The following is a 23647-nucleotide window of genomic DNA, read 5'->3' as shown; positions in this document are numbered from 1 at the left end:
CTCACTTAGTATGAAGCAATGTATGGGGCATTGTAAGTAGTATGCTAGTGTGGACATTTGAACATAGGCTAGCCAGAGCCTCAGTGAAGGTCAGCCTATTGCCCTCTATAGCAGAACTGATTCTAACCATCACAACGACAACTTGGTCATTGGTCACGGTCTTAGCCTACAGTCTAGCTTCCTTGTCTTAGCCTACAGTCTAGCTTCCTTGTCTTAGCCTACAGTCTAGCTTCCTTGTCTTAGGCTACAGTCTAGCTTCCTTGTATTAGCCTACAGTCTAGCTTCCTTGTCTTAGCCTACAGTCTAGCTTCCTTGTCTTAGCCTACAGTCTAGCTTCCTTGTCTTAGCCTACAGTCTAGCTTCCTGTCTTAGGCTACAGTCTAGCTTCCTTGTCTTAGCCTACAGTCTAGCTTCCTTGTCTTAGCCTACAGTCTAGCTTCCTTGTCTTAGGCTACAGTCTAGCTTCCTTGTATTAGGCTACAGTCTAGCTTCCTTGTATTAGCCTACAGTCTAGCTTCCTTGTCTTAGCCTACAGTCTAGCTTCCTTGTATTAGCCTACAGTCTAGCTTCCTTGTATTAGCCTACAGTCTAGCTTCCTTGTATTAGCCTACAGTCTAGCTTCCTTGTCTTAGGCTACAGTCTAGCTTCCTTGTATTAGCCTACAGTCTAGCTTCCTTGTCTTAGCCTACAGTCTAGCTTCCTTGTCTTAGCCTACAGTCTAGCTTCCTTGTATTAGCCTACAGTCTAGCTTCCTTGTATTAGCCTACAGTCTAGCTTCCTTGTCTTAGGCTATAGTCTAGCTTCCTTGTCTTAGCCTACAGTCTAGCTTCCTTGTCTTAGCATACAGTCTAGCTTCCTTGTCTTAGGCTACATTCTAGCTTCCTTGTCTTAGGCTACAGTCTAGCTTCCTTGTATTAGCCTACAGTCTAGCTTCCTTGTATTAGCCTACAGTCTAGCTTCCTTGTATTAGCCTACAGTCTATATTCCTTGTCTTAGCCTACAGTCTAGCTTCCTTGTCTTAGCCTACAGTCTAGCTTCCTTGTCTTAGCCTACAGTCTAGCTTCCTTGTCTTAGCCTACAGTCTAGCTTCCTTGTCTTAGCCTACAGTCTAGCGTCCTTGTCTTAGGCTACAGTCTAGCTTCCTTGTCTTAGGCTACAGTCTAGCTTCCTTGTCTTAGGCTACAGTCTAGCTTCCTTGTCTTAGGCTACAGTCTAGCTTCCTTGTATTAGCCTACAGTCTAGCTTCCTTGTATTAGCCTACAGTCTAGCTTCCTTGTCTTAGGCTACAGTCTAGCTTCCTTGTATTAGCCTACAGTCTAGCTTCCTTGTATTAGCCTACAGTCTAGCTTCCTTGTCTTAGGCTACAGTCTAGCTTCCTTGTCTTAGCCTACAGTCTAGCTTCCTTGTCTTAGGCTACAGTCTAGCTTCCTTGTCTTAGCCTACAGTCTAGCTTCCTTGTCTTAGGCTACAGTCTAGCTTCCTTGTATTAGCCTACAGTCTAGCTTCCTTGTCTTAGGCTACAGTCTAGCTTCCTTGTCTTAGCCTACAGTCTAGCTTCCTTGTCTTAGGCTACAGTCTAGCTTCCTTGTATTAGGCTACAGTCTAGCTTCCTTGTATTAGCCTACAGTGTAACTTCCTTACCTTCTTCTCATCCAGCAGCATCATGATTTTGAACACCAGCACATCATTGACCACCACCTCCTCGTTCTTATAGAGGATCTGGAAGGTCTTGCTGCAGATTACGTCATCGACCACAGCTGCAGGGAAGGCCAGATCAGAACCTGTAAAGAGAAGAGATTTGTTTGAATGCAGTACACTTACATCAATACAGTAATACACAATGTCTGTATCAACATAACTGTGATTAACCGATATAGACCCAGTCTGAGAAAACCCAGGAGCTGTCATCATAAGCATTGTTGACCCAAAACACTGCTGAGACATCTTTTACAGTGGGAGGAGTCCAAAACATGGTGTTGTTGGCTGCTTCTATTTCTACATCAGTAGGTCAAGTCACGTGGGGGGTTAGGTACTGGAGAGGAGTGGGGGGTTAGGTTAGGTACTGGAGAGGAGTGGGGGGTTAGGTTAGGTACTGGAGAGGAGAGGGGGGTTAGGTTAGGTACTGGAGATGAGTGGGGGGTTAGGTTAGGTACTGGAGAGGAGAGGGGGGTTAGGTTAGGTACTGGAGAGGAGAGGGGGGGTTAGGTACTGGAGAGGAGTGGGGGGTTAGGTTGGGTACTGGAGATGAGTGGGGGGTTAGGTTTGGTACTGGAGAGGATTGGGGGGTTAGGTTAGATACTGGAGAGGAGTGGGGGGTTAGGCTAGGTACTGGAGAGGAGTGGGGGTTAGGTACTGGATAGGAGTGGGAGGTTAGGTACTGGAGAGGAGTGGGAGGTTAGGTACTGGAGAGGAGTGGGGGGTTAGGCTAGGTACTGGAGGAGAGGAGTGGGGGGTTAGGTTAGGTACTGGAGGAGAGGAGTGGGGGTTAGGTTAGGTACTGGAGAGGAGTGGGGGTTAGGTTAGGTACTGGAGTGGGGGGTTAGGCTAGGTACTGGAGGAGAGGAGTGGGGGGTTAGGTTAGGTACTGGAGAGGAGTGGGGGGTTAGGTTAGGTACTGGAGAGGAGTGGGGGGTTAGGTTAGGTACTGGAGAGGAGTGGGGGGTTAGGTACTGGAGAGGAGTGGGGGTTAGGTTAGGTACTGGAGAGGAGTGGGGGGTTAGGTACTGGAGAGGAGTGGGGGGTTAGGTACTGGAGAGGAGTGGGGGGTTAGGCTAGGTACTGGAGAGGAGTGGGGGGTTAGGTTAGGTACTGGAGAGGAGTGGGGGGTTAGGTACTGGAGGAGTGGGGGTTAGGTACTGAGAGGAGTGGGGGTTAGGTACTGAGAGGAGTGGGGGGTTAGGTTAGGTACTGGAGAGGAGTGGGGGGTTAGGTACTGGAGAGGAGTGGGGGGTTAGGTACTGGAGAGGAGTGGGGGGTTAGGTGCTGAGAGGAGTGGGGGGTTAGGTTAGGTACTGGAGAGGAGTGGGGGGTTAGGTACTAGAGAGGAGTGGGGGGTTAGGTACTGGAGAGGAGGGTTAGGTACTGGAGAGGAGTTGGGGGTTAGGTACTGGAGAGGAATTGGGGGGGTGGGTTAGGTAGTGGAGAGGAGTGGGGGGTTAGGTACTGGAGAGGAGTGGGGGTTAGGTTAGGTACTGGAGAGGAGGGTTAGGTACTGGAGAGGAATGGGGGTTAGGTTAGGTACTGGAGAGGAGGGTTAGGTACTGGAGAGGAGGGTTAGGTACTGGAGAGGAATGGGGGGTTGTCCCTCTGCAGCAGACATATGGTGAGCAATATGTTTGGAACATCGAATCATAATAAAATTGCAGTATCGAATAGCAATACATATAGAATGGTGAGAATCGTAATACATATCGCATCGGCACCAAAGTATCGTGATAATATCGTATTGTGAGGTCCCTGGCAATACCCAGCCCTACTAGGTACTGGTGAGAAGTTGGCCAGTTATCGTCCTATGAACAGCTTAGAGTACATTTTCCCTCTAGCAGACATCCAGGATTTCAGCTGTGACCTGGCAGCAGTCTGAGGCATGTCCTGGCAGCATAGAGGCAGCAACAGAAGCAGTCAGTCTGTCTGCTGGTTGTTTTTACACATGGTTGATGGCTTACAAGGCTGACAGTCAAATTCACTAACCTTTTCCTATCCTTTCTAGGTGACTAACAGCACTATAGAACCTGCAACTATGAGATCAGCCTTGGAGGAACTAACAGCACTATAGAACCTGCAACTATGAGATCAGCCTTGGAGGAACTAACAGCACTATAGAACCTGCAACTATGAGATCAGCCTTGGAGGAACTAACAGCACTATAGAACCTGCAACTATGAGATCAGCCGTGGAGGAACTAACAGCACTATAGAACCTGCAACTATGAGATCAGCCGTGGAGGAACTAACAGCACTATAGAACCTGCAACTATGAGATCAGCCTTGGAGGAACTAACAGCACTATAGAACCTGCAACTATGAGATCAGCCTTGGAGGAACTAACAGCACTATAGAACCTGCAACTATGAGATCAGCCGTGGAGGAACTAACAGCACTATAGAACCTGCAACTATGAGATCAGCCGTGGAGGAACTAACAGCACTATAGAACCTGCAACTATGAGATCAGCCGTGGAGGAACTAACAGCACTATAGAACCTGCAACTATGAGATCAGCCTTGGAGGAACTAACAGCACTATAGAACCTGCAACTATGAGATCAGCCTTGGAGGAACTAACAGCACTATAGAACCTGCAACTATGAGATCAGCCTTGGAGGAACTAACAGCACTATAGAACCTGCAACTATGAGATCAGCCTTGGAGGAACTAACAGCACTATAGAACCTGCATCTATGAGATCAGCCTTGGAGGATTCCACCAACCCAGGATGGAAAACACCATACTGCGAGCAGCAAATCGAATAAATGCAAATGGGATAGCTATCTGCTGAAAATGACCATGGAAATTAACCAATCCAATTTTTGGGAATTAGACTATTTCACCATCTACAGCATAACACCATCTCTAGTCAATTGGGTGTACTACCAATGCCAGAGAGACCTGGCTGGCAAGAGACCAGAGACAAGGCCTCCTATTAATAGGCTACTTAGGAACCCCAGGGTTGAGGTGAGGATTAAGAAACGATCCCATTCAGCTAAAGCTCTCAGCCTCTCACTGACTCCCATCAGGCACAGAGCAGAAAACACTGGAGCGTCCTGCAATCACATCAGGCACAGAGCAGAAAACACTGGAGCATCCTGCAATCACAGCAGGCACAGAGCAGAAAACACTGGAGCATCCTGCAATCACAGCAGGCACAGAGCAGAAAACACTGGAGCATCCTGCAATCACAGCAGGCACAGAGCAGAAAACACTGGAGCATCCTGCAATCACATCAGGCACAGAGCAGAAAACACTGGAGCATCCTGCAATCACATCAGGCACAGAGCAGAAAACACTGGAGCATCCTGCAATCACATCAGGCACAGAGCAGAAAACACTGGAGCATCCTGCAATCACATCAGGCACAGAGCAGAAAACACTGGAGCGTCCTGCAATCACATCAGGCACAGAGCAGAAAACACTGGAGCGTCCTGCAATCACATCAGGCACAGAGCAGAAAACACTGGAGCATCCTGCAATCACAGCAGGCACAGAGCAGAAAACACTGGAGCATCCTGCAATCACAGCAGGCACAGAGCAGAAAACACTGGAGCATCCTGCAATCACAGCAGGCACAGAGCAGAAAACACTGGAGCGTCCTGCAATCACATCAGGCACAGAGCAGAAAACACTGGAGCGTCCTGCAATCACATCAGGCACAGAGCAGAAAACACTGGAGCATCCTGCAATCACAGCAGGCACAGAGCAGAAAACACTGGAGCATCCTGCAATCACAGCAGGCACAGAGCAGAAAACACTGGAGCGTCCTGCAATCACATCAGGCACAGAGCAGAAAACACTGGAGCATCCTGCAATCACAGCAGGCACAGAGCAGAAAACACTGGAGCATCCTGCAATCACAGCAGGCACAGAGCAGAAAACACTGGAGCATCCTGCAATCACAGCAGGCACAGAGCAGAAAACACTGGAGCATCCTGCAATCACAGCAGGCACAGAGCAGAAAACACTGGAGCATCCTGCAATCACAGCAGGCACAGAGCAGAAAACACTGGAGCATCCTGCAATCACAGCAGGCACAGAGCAGAAAACACTGGAGCATCCTGCAATCACATCAGGCACAGAGCAGAAAACACTGGAGCGTCCTGCAATCACAGCAGGCACAGAGCAGAAAACACTGGAGCATCCTGCAATCACAGCAGGCACAGAGCAGAAAACACTGGAGCATCCTGCAATCACAGCAGGCACAGAGCAGAAAACACTGGAGCATCCTGCAATCACAGCAGGCACAGAGCAGAAAACACTGGAGCATCCTGCAATCACAGCAGGCACAGAGCAGAAAACACTGGAGCATCCTGCAATCACATCAGGCACAGAGCAGAAAACACTGGAGCATCCTGCAATCACAGCAGGCACAGAGCAGAAAACACTGGAGCGTCGAGCAATCACATCAGGCACAGAGCAGAAAACACTGGAGCATCCTGCAATCACATCAGGCACAGAGCAGAAAACACTGGAGCATCCTGCAATCACAGCAGGCACAGAGCAGAAAACACTGGAGCATCCTGCAATCACATCAGGCACAGAGCAGAAAACACTGGAGCATCCTGCAATCACAGCAGGCACAGAGCAGAAAACACTGGAGCGTCCTGCAATCACAGCAGGCACAGAGCAGAAAACACTGGAGCGTCGAGCAATCTCATCCTCATTTGTCCCCCCTTGATCCTCATTGTGACTGGAGGACTGGCTGTTGGGGGACAGAATGCAGCGTGTTGTGAGGCTGGAGTGGAGGGAGCAACGGCATTTCTCTCAATGCAGACCAGGCCAGGGATGAGCAGCGAGTGTTCCAGGCTGCCAACAAGGCTGCTTTTGTGAGATTGACCAGTCCTGCCACTCTGCCAGCTTCCAACCAACAACAAAACCCAATGGATGAGTAGGCTAGACCAAATCCACATTCATCTGAATGTTTTCCCTCAATGTCTTTCAACCAAGGGTGTGTATCACTGTCAGTTCAAATGGGTATTCAACTAGCATATTGGAGCTCTAGATGAATGCCATCTTTCACATTCACTGGACAGCGTCACCATTCTGGAATGCACAAAATCAGATGAGACCATTTAGGGGAGAGCTTCATATCACATTATCCATCTCTCAGCTTATCTATCTATCTATCTCTCTCTCTTCCTCATCTCTCTCTCGTCCTCATCTCTCTCTCTCATCCTCATCTCTCTCTCTCTTCCTCATCTCTCTCTCCCTCATCTCTCGCTCTCTTCCTCATCTCTCTCTCTCTTCCTCATCTCTCTCTCTCTTCCTCATCCCTCTCTCTCACAAATGAATCAATTATAGGCTAGCTTTTATAGGTCACGTACACTTGAAAAGAGTATGAATGATCTAATTATTTAATGTCTAGCCTAAACATTCCATTGATAGTAAAAGATAAAAGAGGACCAAGAACTTAAAGAAAACCCTCCCAAATGATTAACAATATGTAACCTGCCACACTCGCAATCAGAAAACACTACATCTCTGTTATGGAAGTATAACTAATGGTTATAATGCATACGGCACCACTTGGGGACTCGGATCATAATTCCATCTTGCTCTCACATAGCTACAAACAGAACATTACATCTGAGAAACCTTGTATAAAGTATGTGAAGGATTGGTCCGAAACAAATATGGACATGTTAAAAGGCTGCTTTGACTGTACCATTTGGAAGAATTTCTGTGACACAAATTAAAACATTGAGGAACTGAATGGGACCATTACTGACTACACACATTTTTGCATTGACTCTGTAATTCCAGTAAAGACATCTAAACACTAGATAACTAAGGAACTAAAACTGTTACTTGACCATTCTTAATGTGAAAAAACCCCCCAAGGAAATTACAATAAACTTCAGAACTATAAAATTCGATAACGGGCCCATTCACATGGACTAAGAACAGATAGAATCAGTTGAGCAATTCAAATATCTTGGAACTATAATTGACTCAAAGCTCTCCTGGACTGAAAACACAACAGATATACAACAAGGGAAAACAATGACTGTATTTCAGGAGGAGATCCAATACATATCAGGTCAATACAAGAATAACAACCACATTCTACACAACCTTTGTTCAGTGTTCTCACTTTCTGTTTCCAAGCCTGGTACAATCAGCTATCCGTGGAGTTAATCTGAAGAACATGGAAGCTGTTCTTGGAGAGAGTAGTGAGGGTAGGAGCGACCTGACACACCCACTCAACCAGAGTACCAGCTCCTACCATCAGGCCAAAGATACAGACTCCATCTTTACAAAACCGCCAGAGCCCAGAAATCATTCATTCCCACCTGTATAAGTTAATTGAATAAATAACTGCTCAACCCCCCAACTGAATTACAAACTGTATCCGCATGTGTTGTCTGCTGTAGTTATCGCTTGAGATTTATGTATGTACAGTGGGGAGAACAAGTATTTGATACACTGCCGATTTTGCAGGTTTTCCTACTTACAAAGCATGTAGAGGTCTGTAATTTTTGTCATAGGTACACTTCAACTGTGAGAGACGGAATCTAAAACGAAAATCCAGAAAATCACGTTGCATGATTTTTAAGTAATTAATTTGCATTTTATTGCATGACATAAGTATTTGATACATCAGAAAAGCAGAACTTTATATTTGGTACAGAAACCTTTGTTTGCAATTACAGAGATCATACGTTTCCTGTAGGTCTTGACCAGGTTTGCACACACTGCAGCAGGGATTTTGGCCCACTCCTCCATACAGACCTTCTCCAGATCCTTCAGGTTTCGGGGCTGTCGCTGGGCAATACGGACTTTCAGCTCCCTCCAAAGATTTTCTATTGGGTTCAAGTCTGGAGACTGGCTAGGCCACTCCAGGACCTTGAGATGCTTCTTACGGAGCCACTCCTTAGTTGCCCTGGCTGTGTGTTTCGGGTCATTGTCATGCTGGAAGACCCAGCCACGACCCATCTTCAATGCTCTTACTGAGGGAAGGAGGTTGTTGGCCAAGATCTCGCGATACATGGCCCCATCCATCCTCCCCTCAATACGGTGCAGTCGTCCTGTCCCCTTTGCAGAAAAGCATCCCCAAAGAATGATGTTTCCACCTCCATGCTTCACGGTTGGGATGGTGTTCTTGGGGTTGTACTCATCCTTCTTCTTCCTCCAAACACGGCGCGTGGAGTTTAGACCAAAAAGCTCTATTTTTGTCTCATCAGACCACATGACCTTCTCCCATTCCTCCTCTGGATCATCCAGATGGTCATTGGCAAACTTCAGATAGGCCTGGACATGCGCTGGCTTGAGCAGGGGGACCTTGCATGCGCTGCAGGATTTTAATCCATGACGGCGTAGTGTGTTACTAATGGTTTTCTTTGAGACTGTGGTCCCAGCTCTCTTCAGGTCGTTGACCAGGTCCTGCCGTGTAGTTCTGGGCTGATCCCTCACCTTCCTCATGATCATTGATGCCTAACGAGGTGAGATCTTGCATGGAGCCCCAGACCGAGGGTGATTGACCGTCATCTTGAACTTCTTCCATTTTCTAATAATTGCGCCAACAGTTGTTGCCTTCTCGCCAAGCTGCTTGCCTATTGTCCTGTAGCCCATCCCAGCCTTGTGCAGGTCTACAATTTTATCCCTGATGTCCTTACACAGCCCTCTGGTCTTGGCCATTGTGGAGAGGTTGGAGTCTGTTTGATTGAGTGTGTGGACAGGTGTCTTTTATACAGGTAACGAGTTCAAACAGGTGCAGTTAATACAGGTAATGAATGGAGAACAGGAGGGCTTCTTAAAGAAAAACTAACAGGTCTGTGAGAGCCGGAATTCTTACTGGTTGGTAGGTGATCAAATACTTATGTCATGCAATAAAATGCAAATTAATTACTTAAAAATCATACAAAGTGATTTTCTGGATTTTTGTGTTAGATTCCGTCTCTCACAGTTGAAGTATACCTATGATAAAAATTACAGACCTCTACATGCTTTGTAAGTAGGAAAACCTGCAAAATCGGCAGTGTATCAAATACTTGTTCTCCCCACTGTATGTATGTATTTATGCACCTATTGGTGATGCTGTGTTGTTGTTTTTATTTTATTGAATATTAAAACATACAATCTACTGTGCCGTGCTGTTGTTTGTTGAGATGCAAGACAAACTTCCCGAAAGGGACACACAATAAATAATAATTATTAATACAAAAGGCGGCGATTTCATTATGGTTGAAAAACACACAACTAAAGCATTTATTCAATATGCTCTCTTGTCCCCAAAACAAGCTGAACTTTTGTCTTTTCATGCTGTTCCTCAATAAAACAACCAAAAATCTGATCATGCTACAACGTAATCTAATTTGCATTAAATGTTCCTCCTAATCTTGTAAAACCATTGTGATGGGGTAGGACATGGGAGAGGCAAGTCGAAAAACGGACAGAATTTAAAATGGCAACGTCCCAAATGGCACCCTATAAACTTGGTAGTGCACTACTTTTGACCAGAGCCCTATTGGCTGTGTGAGGAGGAGGGTTAAGACTCAGCAGCAGCACATTTGAAGCTATAAGCGCCTGGGGGAGATGCTGAAGACACTGTGTGTGTGTGTGTGTGTGTGTGTGTGTGTGTGTGTGTGTGTGTGTGTGTGTGTATGTGTGTGTGTGTGTGTTTCAGAAGACCCCTTGTAGAATACTGAAAGCTAGCTAACATGCAAGCCTTGAGGCTGAGGATAAAGAGGGCTAGCAGTCCATGATGAGTCAATATTTTACCAGATAAACATTCATGATTCAATTTATTACAAGATAAACACTCATGATTCAATATATTACCAGATAAACACTCAAGGTTAACCAGGACAGGTCACTACAAAGGTTTTGATAATACTGGATGAAAAGATAAGGAACTATGGGCCTACAGTATCAGTCAAAAGTTTGGACACACCTACTCATTCAAGGGTTTTTCTTTATTTGTACTGTTTTCTACATTGTAGAATAATAGTGAAGACATCAAAACTAAGAAATAACACACATGGAATCATGTAGTAACCAAAAAAGTGTTAAACAAATCAAAATATATTTCATATTTGAGATTCTTCAAAGTAGCCACCCTTTGCCTTGATGACAGCTTTGCACACTTGGCATTCTCTCAACCAGCTTCATGAGGTAGTCACCTGGAATGCATTTCAATTAACAGGTGTGCCTTGTTAAAAGTTAATTTGTGGAATTTCTTTCATTCTTAATGAGTTTGAGCCAATCAGTTGTGTTGTGACAGGGTAGGGGTGGTATACAGAAGATAGCCCTATTTGGTAAAATACCAAGTCCATATTATGGCAAGAACAGCTCAAATAAGCAAAGAGAAACGACAGTCCATCATTACTTTAAGACATGAAGGTCAGTCAACACTGAACATTTCAAGAACTTTGAAAGCTTCTTCAAGTGCAGTCGCAAAAACCATCAAGCGCTATGATGAAACTGGCTCTCATGAGGACCGCCACAGGAAAGGAAGACCCAGAGTTACCTCTGCTGCAGAGGATAAGTTCATTAAAGTTAACTGCATCTCAGATTGCAGCCCAAATAAATGGTTCAGAGTTCAAGTAATGGACACATCTCAACATCAACTGTTCAGAGGGGACTGCGTGAATCAGGCCTTCATGGTCGAATTGCTGCAAAGAAACCACTACTACAGGACACCAATAAGAAGAGACTTACTTGGGCCAAGAAACACAAGCAATGGACATCAGACAGGTAGAAATCTGTCCTTGGGTCCAAATTTGAGATTTTTGGTTCCAACCGCCGTGTCTTTGTGAGACGCAGAGCAGGTGAACGAATGATCTCCGCATGTGTGGTTCCCACCGTGAAGCATGGAGGAGGAGGTGTGATTTTTTATTTTATTTTACCTTTATTTAACTAGGCAAGTCCATTAAGAACAAACCCGTACGATGCTGGGCCAATTGTGCGCCGCCCTATGGGACTCCCAATCACGGCCGGTTGTGATACAGCCTGGAATCTAACCAGGGGGTCTGTAGTGACGCCTCAAGCACTGAGATGCAGTGCCTTAGACCGCTGCGCCACTCGGGAGCCCAATGGGGTGGGGGTGCTTTGCTGGTGACACTGTCAGTGATTTATTTAGAATTCAAGGCTCACTTAACCAGCATGGCTACCACAGCATTCTGCAGCAATACGCCATCCCATCTGGTTTGCGGTTAGTGGGACTATCATTTGTTTTTCAACAGGACAATAACCCAACACACACCTCCAGGCTGTGTAAAGGCTATTTGACCAAGGAGAGTGCTGCATCAGATGACCTGGCCTCAACAATCACCCGACCTCAACCCAATTGAGATGGTTTGGGATGAGTTGGACCGCAGAGTGAAGGAAAAGCAGCCAACAAGTGCTCAGCATATGTGGGAACTCCTTCAAGACTGTTGGGAAAGCATTCCAGGTGAAGCTGGTTAAGAGAATGCCAAGAGTGTGCAAAGCTGTCATCAAGGCAAAGGGTGGCTACTTTGAAGAATCTAAAATATATTTTGATTTGTTTAACACTTTTTTGGTTACTACATGATTCCATATGTGTTATTTCATAGTGTTGATGTCTTCACTATAATTATACAATGTGTAAAATAGTAAAAAATAAAGAAAAACCCTTGTATGAGTAGGTGTGTCCAAACTTTTGACTGGTAATGTAGATCTGCTTTGAAGGATCAAGTTAGAGTGAAATGATGGCCAGCACAGCATCAATTATGCTGACTGGAGGGAGTGAGGGAGAGAGGGAGAGAGGGAGTGAGGGAGAGAGGGAGTGAGGGAGTGAGGGAGAGAGGGAGTGAGGGAGAGAGGGAGAGAGGGAGAGAGGGAGAGAGGGAGAGAGGGAGAGAGGGAGAGAGAGGGAGTGAGGGAGTGAGGGAGAGAGGGAGTGAGGGAGTGAGGGAGAGAGGGAGAGAGGGAGAGAGGGAGAGAGGGAGTGAGGGAGAGAGGGAGAGAGAGAGAGAGGGAGTGAGGGAGTGAGGGAGAGAGGGACAGAGGGAGTGAGGGAGTAAGGGAGAGAGGGAGAGAGGGAGTGAGGGAGAGAGGGAGAGAGGGAGTGAGGGAGAGAGGGAGAGAGGGAGTGAGGGAGTGAGGGAGAGAGGGAGAGAGGGAGAGAGGGAGTGAGGGAGTGAGGGAGTGAGGGAGAGAGGGAGTGAGGGAGAGAGGGAGAGAGGGAGTGTGTGTTTTAACTGACCTGCTGGGTGGAGTAGACTGGCCTCGACTTTGTGAGGGACTCGTGGTGGAACTTTCATACTGGCACGGATCTGGTAGAACCTGGGACACAAAGAAACAGTTAGCCATGAAAACAACAGGGAGGACGGAGTGTTCAGGGGTCACCCCTAGCAGGACTCGAACCCAGGCAGTCCAACACCTTAACCGTTACGCTAAGAGGTCCGAGGCAGCTAGATACTGTATGTTCTAGTCCAAGGTCGCTACAACATGTAGGAATTCTAAGCACAGAACTCATTTGATGGGACATACTGTAGCTTTAACCCAATTGAAATGAGAACATTTAGGCCTATTAAAAACCTCTAGCCTACAGTGCCTTCAGACAGTATTCACACCCCTTGACTTTATCCACATGTTGTTGTGTTACAGCCTAAATTTAAAATGGATTAAGTTGCGATTTTTTTGTCACTGGCCTACACACAATACCCCATAATGTCAAAGTGGAATTATGTTTCTAGATTATTTTTTTTACAGATTAATAAAAAATGAAAAGCTGAAATGTCTTAAGTCAATAAGTATTCAACCACTTTGTTATGGCAGGTCTAAATAATTTCTGTAAAAATGTGCTTAACAAGTCACATAAATTGTATGGACTCAGTCTGTGTGCAATAATAGTGTTTAACATTAAACACTCATCTCATCTCTGTGCCCCACACATACAATTATCTGTAAGGTCCCTCAGTCTAGCAGTGAATTTAAACACAGATTCAACCACAAAAACCAGGGAGTTTTTCCAATGACTGGTAAAGAAGGGCACCTATTGGTAGATGGGTACAAATAAACAAAGCAGACATTGAATATCCCTTTGAGCATGGTGAAGGTATTAATTACACTTTGGATGGTGTATCAATACACCCAGTCACTACAAAGATACAGGCATCCTTCCTAACTCAGTTGCCTGAGGTGAAGGAAACCACTCAGGGATTTCACCATATGGTGACTATAAAAAAGTTCCATAGTTTAATGGCTGTGATAGGAGAAAACTAAGGATGGATCAACAACATTGTAGTTACTCCACAACACTAACCTAATTGACAGGATGAAAAGAAGCAAGTCTGTACAAAATAAAAATATTCCAAAACATGCATCCTGAGATATGTCTGCATTTCAGTTTCAATACATTTGGAAACATTTCTAAAAACATGTTTTCACTTTGTCATTATGGGGTATTGTGTGTTGATGGGTGAGAAAAAAAATATAATTAATCAATTTTGAATTCAGGCTGTAACACAAAATGTGGAATAAGTCAAGGGGTATAAATCCTTTCTGAAGGCACGGTATATGAAGAGTAAGTGTCTTGCTCTGTTGGAGTAACCTGTAGGCCTGTAGTTTACAGCCTCGTAAGAAGAGAACAGTCTGTTTAGCTTTACTAAAGGCATGTAAAACCAGCTTTACCTTTTCATGAATGAATAATGAGCACTTTCTTTAACACTCACTGGTGTGGTAAACTCACATTTAAAGTATTGATGAGTAAAGAAAGGGCCCACATGCTGATTTAGGATCAGTTCTCTCTTAAAGATCAGAATGAATAAGATTACAAGACAGCCTGGGTGGACCTGATCCTAGAAAAGCAGTCCTACTCTGAGACCGTCTGCTGCTCAGTGCTCTGCTCAGGACAGTATTACAACCTGCTGTCTCCTTTTGGAATTACATTTCCCAGATGTGTAAGAGATGTTTTGACTACTAGGCTGACTCAGAGCTGTGGCTGGTATAACCGGTCTACTAGGCTGACTCAGAGCTGTGGCTGGTATAACCTGACTACTAGGCTGACTCAGAGCTGTGGCTGGTATAACCAGACTACTAGGCTGACTCAGAGCTGTGGCTGGTATAACCTGTCTACTAGGCTGACTCAGAGCTGTGGCTGGTATAACCTGACTACTAGGCTGACTCAGAGCTGTGGCTGGTATAACCAGACTACTAGGCTGACTCAGAGCTGTGGCTGGTATAACCTGTCTACTAGGCTGACTCAGAGCTGTGGCTGGTATAACCTGTCTACTAGGCTGACTCAGAGCTGTGGCTGGTATAACCTGTCTACTAGGCTGACTCAGAGCTGTGGCTGGTATAACATGACAACTAGGCTGACTCAGAGCTGTGGCTGGTATAACCTGACTACTAGGCTGACTCAGAGCTGTGGCTGGTATAACCTGACTCAGAGCTGTAGCTGGTATAACCTGTCTACTAGGCTGACTCAGAGCTGTGGCTGATATAACCTGACTACTAGGCTGACTCAGAGCTGTGGCTGGTATAACCTGACTACTAGGCTGACTCAGAGCTGTGGCTGGTATAACCTGACTACTAGGCTGACTCAGAGCTGTGGCTGGTATAACCTGACTACTAGGCTGACTCAGAGCTGTGGCTGGTATAACCGGTCTACTAGGCTGACTCAGAGCTGTGGCTGGTATAACCGGTCTACTAGGCTGACTCAGAGCTGTGTCTGGTATAACCTGACTACTAGGCTGACTCAGAGCTGTGGCTGGTATAACCTGACTACTAGGCTGACTCAGAGCTGTGGCTGGTATAACCTGACTACTAGGCTGACTCAGAGCTGTGTCTGGTATAACCTGACTACTAGGCTGACTCAGAGCTGTGTCTGGTATAACCGGTCTACTAGGCTGACTCAGAGCTGTGGCTGGTATAACCTGACTACTAGGCTGACTCAGAGCTGTGGCTGGTATAACCTGACTACTAGGCTGACTCAGAGCTGTGGCTGATATAACACTTTCAGTTGTCACACTTCCTCTGGTTGTTCCTCTCTGTACATGTTCAGTCAGTCAGTCAGTCAGTCAGTCAGTCAGCCTGTTTGTGTGTGTGTGCTACATTGTGATGCTACAGCAGCACCAGAAAAGAGCTGCCTTTCCAACTGTTGTCGTGTCCGTCCGAAACCACGTCCCGTGTTTGTTTCCTGACTCGCCATATGTTTCCAATGGAAGGAAAGCAGACAGCCGGACACAGACCAAAATACACTAGGATGTGGACTAGTATTTTATCACACCTACGTAGCATACACTGGACACTGCATAGGAGGTGCTGCTGAGATCGCTATGCGCTCATGCGCAGCTCCCCCGGGATTGGAGGGTAGAATAAATATTAGTCCTTGCAGAGATGCACGAGATTGTACTTCACGTTCTAGAGTTTTCCCCTTTAGTTAACACTATCAACGTTTCCCTTTACTGTGGGAATTGTGCTCGAATCAACACAGTATTAGACACTTTCAATGTAACATACCGAAACAAAACGAACTATGCAAGACTCAGTATGCAAAACTACCTTTGCAAGAGATTTTGTTGTAGGCAGAACGCATTGGAGTAGGATTCTATTGCATTGACAGGCACGACTCAGCGTACTCTACACAGACCGGTGCGGCCTAACCAAGATGCGCTTGTTTTGAGTTCAAAGCAAGAGCTGCATGTAGCCACCTGTGCACATTTTGTTCATATTCTTTGCTAGTTAGGGAGTTATTAGTCCTGTTATAGATCATTTGTAGTCAGCAATGGGGAGTGATTGCTTCCTACAAGAGCACAAAACTTGGACATTTCTAGACAGCTTTGAAAAGCGAGTCTGGTAAAGAGCTTTTTTGTTGTTGTATTTTGTTGTATTTTGAGACAGGCTTGAATAAGCTAAGTAGCCAATAGGCAGAGAGTAGCATCATTTCTCTGATTCTCTGTAATAATGGTAAAGTGGTTTCTTGCATCAAACACAACATTTTCAGTCACCTCCTTGTCTGACGGTGGATAAACAGGTTCATGTCAAGCCCTGCATGTGTTTTTCAAAAGTCATGGAATGTAGGTCTACATTGAACACCACACATTGGCTGCAATTGTAGGCTGCATGATAGAACAGCCAATTCCATGTTAAAATGTTATGGGATGCATTTGTTTTTGATGGTAGGCCACTCTGGTAGGCCTACATTATGATCAAATAGCCACAGTAGCCTAGTTGACCACTGTTATAACTAACTTAAAGGGGTTACAGCCTCGGCTACATTTTAGAGGACCCCATCTTGGCTCTGTAGATACATTTGAGCATTTTTAAGCCAATTTCCTGCAATTCTACACATTTCTCCATGGAGCTGGTAGAAAATGTTGCAGTTTTAATTATAGTTTCCTGCAACGTTTTATTTTGCTCAAACATAATAACAAAATGCATACTGCTAAATTCCTTGTTTTGGAATGTTCAATTCTCACTGACTGCTTTTATTTTGGTGATAGTTAGTTCTCAAAGATTATATTATTTAAAATATACACAGTGTACAGAACATTAGGAACACCTTCCTAATATTTAGTTACACCCCCTTTTGCCCTCAGAACAGCCTCAATTCGTTGGGGTATGGAATCTACAAGGTGTCGAAAGCATTGTGTCTAGAACAGCAGTTTTGCAGTTCTAGACACAAACCGGTGTGCCTGGCTCCTACTACCATACCCCGTTCAAAGGCACTTAAATCTTTTGTCTTGCCCATTCACCCTCTGAATGGCAAACATACACAATCCATCTCTCAATTGTATCAAGGCTTAAAAATCCTTCTTTAACCCGTCTACTCCCATTCGTCTACACTGATTGAAGTGGATTTAACAAGTGACATCAATAAGGGATCATATATTTCATCTGGATTCACCTGGTCAGTCTATGTCATGGAAAGAGCAGTGTAGGTCCATTATCTTTTCTACAGATGTTATATCTGGTTTTAGTCATTTAAGTTTACAATTCAATTGCTTTTCCATCCCGAAAATTCATAAAACAAAAAACACTGTTTGGACTTAGGCGAATAGCTTAGGCAGCCTGCCCAAGAGACTACAATGGCAGAAAAATCCCTGCAATACACCGGTGTGTAGGCCACTGTGAAGCAGGAAGCAAAAAGAGAGCTTTCCATCCTCTCTGAAGCCCACGTCCTGGGAACTCTGTTGGGGGAATATCTAGGCTGCAGCCGGTTTCCTGCTCTGCTCCACAGCCTAGTACACTACAACACAAGCCACTCAGACTCAGTTCTGATGGCTACAGGCACGTTGTTCACTTAGCGTAGCCTAGCGTCACGCTACATTGGAATGTGAGCTTCCAGAGTAGTTTAGGCCTCAGGGACTGTGAAGAGTCAATGTTACAGTAGGAAAATCTCCCTGATAAACATCAATGTACAGTATGGAGATAAGGATCTGAGGGTGTGTCAGTATCTCAGTGGTCTCGTCTTGCTAACGCAGCCCTCAAGCAGGATAATGAACCTAAAACCTTCGCCGCAAGAAGCACATTTGGCCTTAAGTAAGTAAACATTTCAAAGGCGTCAATTTGTACAAGTTGAGTTAATTGTAGACCGATGTGTGAGCAGAGCCGAAATCACGACTAAATTAATGTTTATCATTGCAGCTTAAAATGTCACGCTATAAACCACAAAACGTTTAGTGAAAGCTGGAAAGGCTCTTATTGTCAAGGTAATGCCTACAGCCGCTGTTACCACAAACCCCCACCTAGCTGCCACACCTCAGCTATACTGCCACTGTGAAACAATAAGGGAACCTCTCTAGTAGACTGTGCATTCTAACACTGAATCAATGAAACACCACAACAATGGCAAGTCATGTGACGTTCTGTCAAGACAATGGTGGGCAGGTCCTGTGTTAATATACACAAACCCTTGGACCCTGAAAAGGCCTGTTTCTCTACTAAGGAAGACGGCTACTTTTGGTCTCCGCACTACATTTATGTCAGTTAAGGTGGGGTTCCAAGGCCATTCTCACACCACGCTCCACCATCAGGAATGTGTTCATTAGGAACTAAATGTAAGGAAACAGATTGAAACAAGGAGGGACTACCTGAACTTGTCCAATAAGAAACACTAATTTTCATTTTCCCGTTGCAAAACGTTTTTAAATGTTTACCGCTGTGTGCTTTATTGAACACAACCCAGACCATAATCTCCTTTAGGTGCCATTCAAGAGATGAACTATCAGACATTATGGATATGTGTTTAACTACTCAGACTTGGGCTACAGGTCTCTTACACCATGTACAGGAACGATCGTGAGAAATCTAAAGGTAGCATGAAGCTTGCACATGGCATGCATCAACGGTGGACGGAAATAAGAACTCGTAGTCAAATGAGTGTGTCTACAAACGCCTTTAGCAACAGTGGTAGCCTGGAAGCGTGCGGTAGTCTCGCTTAACATAGATATGACAGAGTCCCTCTGCTCAAAATGTCTACAAATAGTGTCCCTTTAAATAAAGTCAGTCAGGCCTGTGTATCTTCATATGTGAGCCAGTGTTTACTTGCTAGTCAACTCAACGACCCCAGGCTTTCTGCTCAGACTGCATCAGAAGATGGAGGATGAGGACTTTTCCACGCACAAATCAATATAAACGGGCATTTGAATAAATTATCAATAGTTTGTCCGAAGAGCTGGACATCATTTTAACACAATTATGAAACAGAAGAATGTCATGATCAGTTTGTTCACATACAGAGAGAGGAGCCAAAAACACTGCCTACTTGGAGGACATAGGCTTGTTATTATAACTGACCAACATGTCTCAATTCAACCTCTTTGCCTTGAAACTGATTTTTTATAATCATCCTGGAATCATCATTTTTGTTCAGCTGCAGAAAGGTGGCCCACCACAAGATGCCTGGCATTCCCACCATACCATAATCATATCCATTAGAACAGGGCGTGTGCCGTCTAGATTGACATCATCATCAAACTTCCTTTCATTTCAAAATAGGGACTGAGGCTAACTGTGGATGAAAGATTCAGTCCCTGTAACTTCACGCAATAACAACCGTATTAAACACTAAATTTTTAATAAACTTACTCAGAAACTTGAAAAACGAGGCCCGCAGAATTTCCACAGAAAGCCTTGGTGTGCTTGATAAACAGGGCAGACTAGAACTAACACCATAGAGGGCTGACAGTCAGTCTGGAGAGTAGTGAAGAAGAGAGTGTCACTCACCCTCTTTGGAACAGGTCCACATTGTAGAACTTGTGGAGCTCAACAGAGAACTCCACCGTGGCCTGCACCTCACTCATTTTTGGCTTCAGAGGCAGACAGAGGGCTTACATCATCTGGGACATTATGACCCCTGCGGAAGGAAGAGAGCACCCATGTGAGTTACCTGAACTGATGTGAAGAGGAGTCATCATCACACGCTGGGCACAAATACAGGAACAACCTCGAGGCACAAGTCTTTCTCAGTTCACACTAGTAGAGAACTACAGTTGAGCATGCGTTCTCATCACACGCACTCGGGCGGTCAGGCACTCGGGCGGTCAGGCACTCGGGCGGTCACCTACCCACACACACGGTCATGCACACAGCGAAAGTAAAAATCACGCACACACACACACCTAGTCAACAGCAAACAAACGGTCGTACTTGGCTCAGCTGTTTCCAATAACAAGCACCGAACGCCCAATCCAAACAGACCCATGAGGGCTGCAACCAGCTGGGTCCTCTGCTTCAGATGTAAATAACATGTCTTTCCTAATTGGCTGGCAGCTCAGCCAAACATAGAGAGGGGGAGGGGGGGGCAGAGAGAGAGGGAAGAGAGAGAGAGTATGGGGGGGAAGGAACAGCTATGAATCATATGCTAAAATAGTCCTGAAATACTATATCAACTACCGGACAATATTAGAAATCCACCAAGTACGTGACTACAGGTCTTAACTGAATTCAATAAACTGAATTCAATATTTTTGGCTCTCGACTTGATCAAGCCGAGTCTTAGGGACAGAGTAGAATTTAACCTAGTCTAAACACACACAGTTGGTACGAAGACCCAGACCAGGCCAACAGCAGATTCAACACAATGGAGCTGAAGAGAAATTGGCATTGCAAATCACCCAGAAGCCCTTTAAATTAATAATGTGAGGAATGAATAAATGACAGTCCTGTAGAGCTAATGGTGACATGTTCCTGCCAATGAAAGCAGACTGGAGTTGGAGGGGGAAGATAATATGACTGGCTGCATATTTGAAGGAGCTAGATGGCTTAGATGTGACTGAACTAAAGAGACCTGTGCTGGGTTGTTTAGAAAACTCACAGGAAAGAGGCCAAGTAGGGCAGAGAGGGTACAGCTAGCAGGGTTGTTATGATATCTCACGCAACAGAAGCCTTGAATACAGACTGTTTAGATCTCTCTCTTAATCACTATGCCTCTCTTTCTCCCACCAAGTCTGTCATGTTCTGTCTCTCTGACAGTCTCTACCTCTCTCTCCGTCTCTACCTCTCTCTCCGTCTCCTACCTCTCTCTCCGTCTCTACCTCTCTCTCTCTCCGTCTCTACCTCTCTCTCTCTCCGTCTCTACCTCTCTCTCTCTCCGTCTCTACCTCTCTCTCCGTCTCTACCTCTCTCTCTCCGTCTCTACCTCTCTCTCCGTCTCTACCTCTCTCTCCGTCTCTACCTCTCTCTCCGTCTCTACCTCTCTCTCCGTCTTCTACCTCTCTCTCCGTCTTCTACCTCTCTCTCCGTCTCTACCTCTCTCTCCGTCTCTACCTCTCTCTCCGTCTCTACCTCTCTCTCCGTCTCTACCTCTCTCTCTGTCCATTTCTCTCTTCCCTTCTCTCGTTCTCCTCTCCCCCCCTCTCTCTTTCACTCAGAGATGACGGAGGGAGACAAACAACATGACTGGCATGGTTTTCTCAGGCAGAGACCCAGAGAGACTCTTACGTATTCATATACAACCAAGGCAAGCCACCATACATAACAAGCGCTCCATCTTACAGCAAGGAATGCTGTAAATTATTGAGTGAAAATGCAGGGAATTTGGTTTAATCATATCAACACCGTATTCATAAAGCTTCCCCTCAGAGCAGGAGTGCTGATCTGGGACCAGTTTTGCATTTAAGAATATAATGAATGGACAGGGAGGACCTGATCCTAGATCAGCACTCTTTATTTTTGAACAGGCACAGAAATGATGGGATAGACGGACAAGAATATCACTGTCAGTAACAGTACCATCATCCATAGGCAGGCTGCAAGAAAAAACAGACTGACTAGGTTACAGATCATATCAGTTGCATGGGTTTCCATAGTTTCCATAGCCAAGTCATGAAGTGGAAGTGCAGGGAGCAGCACATGTTAAAACCTGTTGCACATTTCTCTTATATGGGAAAACACCAGTACCTGCATGCTTCACAAAGCAAACTGCATTTAAATGGAGATGAAATGGCTCTGAAACAGGGCCACAGGCAGCGGTGCCTAGCCAACTTTAGTTATATTTCTCAAGTGACTGAAAAGTTTCAGTTTGAGTAATCAAATCTGTTCCTTTATGTCCAAAATAGTTTGAAAACTTTGTGGTGGTGAACTGCTCCAAGTACCGTTGTAAAGCCTAGATCCACTTAGTTATGTCTACCAGTAGGGTCTACCTGTCCAGTAGGGTGTCTGCTTTGCAAATTAGTGTGACAAGCTGGTTTGGGCTACTGTTTGCATAGCCAGATTTGCATAACCAGCCATCCATTTACTAACTGAACACAAACAAGCAGAGTCAAATAACTGAGATTTAGCGACACAATCACAATTCACAACTGAAATGACACAATGATGCAAGACAATATATCCTGGATCTAAGACAACATTACAGATTGTACTGATGAGGAAAGCCAACAGGGGAATGTAGCCTACTTAAGATAAACCGGAGAGTCACCCTTATAATCCTTCCCTCATAACTCACCATGATGCAGACTAGCACACATCTAGGTTCCAGTATAGTACAGTATAGTAATGTGCTTTTCTAACCAGCTGTGGTGCCACCCTGTTTCCTCCCTCTAAGTGCAGCTATGTGCACCCTGATTAATAATTAACATAATAATCTATGGAATTCACACTCCACTCCCTGGACTTTTGAAGCCTGCGCTCTTCCTGGAAGTTAAATGACTGTAGAGAAACAGTAAGCGCCATTCATGAATATGACATTTTAAGTTTATTTATCTTTGCCAAGCTAAACAACTTCGCTACCTGTGTCTGTGAATGCTCTCTGAGCATCTGAGACAATCATACCTGCAGTCTACCTTCCTCTTTTCCCAACCTAGTCACACTCTTGACAGTGAGTCTATGGGGATACTTCAACATTGTGTAGGTAGCTAGCTAGCTAGTTACCCAACTGAACAGCAATAACATTTTGACAACTTACTGAGAAGAAATAGCCCAAGTCATGTCTGAGAAGAGTTATTACAACATGGTATAGCTAGTTAGCTAACGTTAACTGGTTACCTTCACTGATGGAACGTATGACAGTTCAGGGGAGAGTAACATTAATATCCCTAGGGCTAGGAGGGGCGTACTAATTAAGGGTTATCGTTCGGTAGTTTGCTAGCTATGTTACACAGACATAAAACACATACTTTATATGGGTCCTGTTGACTGAGAAACTTCAGTAGGCCTATTATTTACTCAAGAGTTTCACACGATCATTCTCAGATGTTGAAATATTCTGTGTCCATTACCTATTGCAAACAAGGACAGAATGAATCACCACACAAAATCTGGCTACCAAACTAGCTAGCTACCTAGCCAGTTTCTACCAGCAAAACGTCATAGCAAGATAACTAGTTAACTGGTTATTTGGGCAATATGTCAACTAACTAGCTGGCTGGGGTTTCTTCAGAAGAAACAGACAACTAGTTGAGTCAACAACGTAGTTAGCTAAATAACTAATGTGTTGGCTAGTTAGTTAGCTGTCAGTCTTACCACAAAGCTAACTAGCTAACGTTACATTACTAGTTTTGCACTTTGCAGTAACTAGCTAACCGTC

At 45.0% G+C, this 23647-nt stretch overlaps 1 protein-coding gene across 1 annotated transcript in view; it reads right to left on the bottom strand.

Moving 5' to 3' along the window:
• The window catches only part of LOC311116328 (protein FAM135A-like), a 50302-nt gene that overhangs the window by 26308 nt on the left and 347 nt on the right, over nt 1–23647 (bottom strand). The window contains exons 2-4 of the mRNA XM_084191421.1: nt 19846–19975; nt 12878–12957; nt 1642–1781 (exon numbers count right to left, since the gene is read on the bottom strand). Coding sequence (XP_084047547.1) covers nt 1642–1781; nt 12878–12957; nt 19846–19922 — 297 coding nt within the window. The 5' untranslated portion in view covers nt 19923–19975. The remainder of the gene's footprint in view (nt 1–1641; nt 1782–12877; nt 12958–19845; nt 19976–23647) is intronic.

This window comes from Coregonus lavaretus (assembly GCF_964263955.1).
Source record: "Coregonus lavaretus genome assembly, contig: HAP1_SCAFFOLD_584, whole genome shotgun sequence".
NCBI lineage: Eukaryota > Metazoa > Chordata > Actinopteri > Salmoniformes > Salmonidae > Coregonus > Coregonus lavaretus.
Note: the sequence above shows the minus strand (reverse complement) of the source record. Positions and strands in the feature narration are given on the sequence as shown.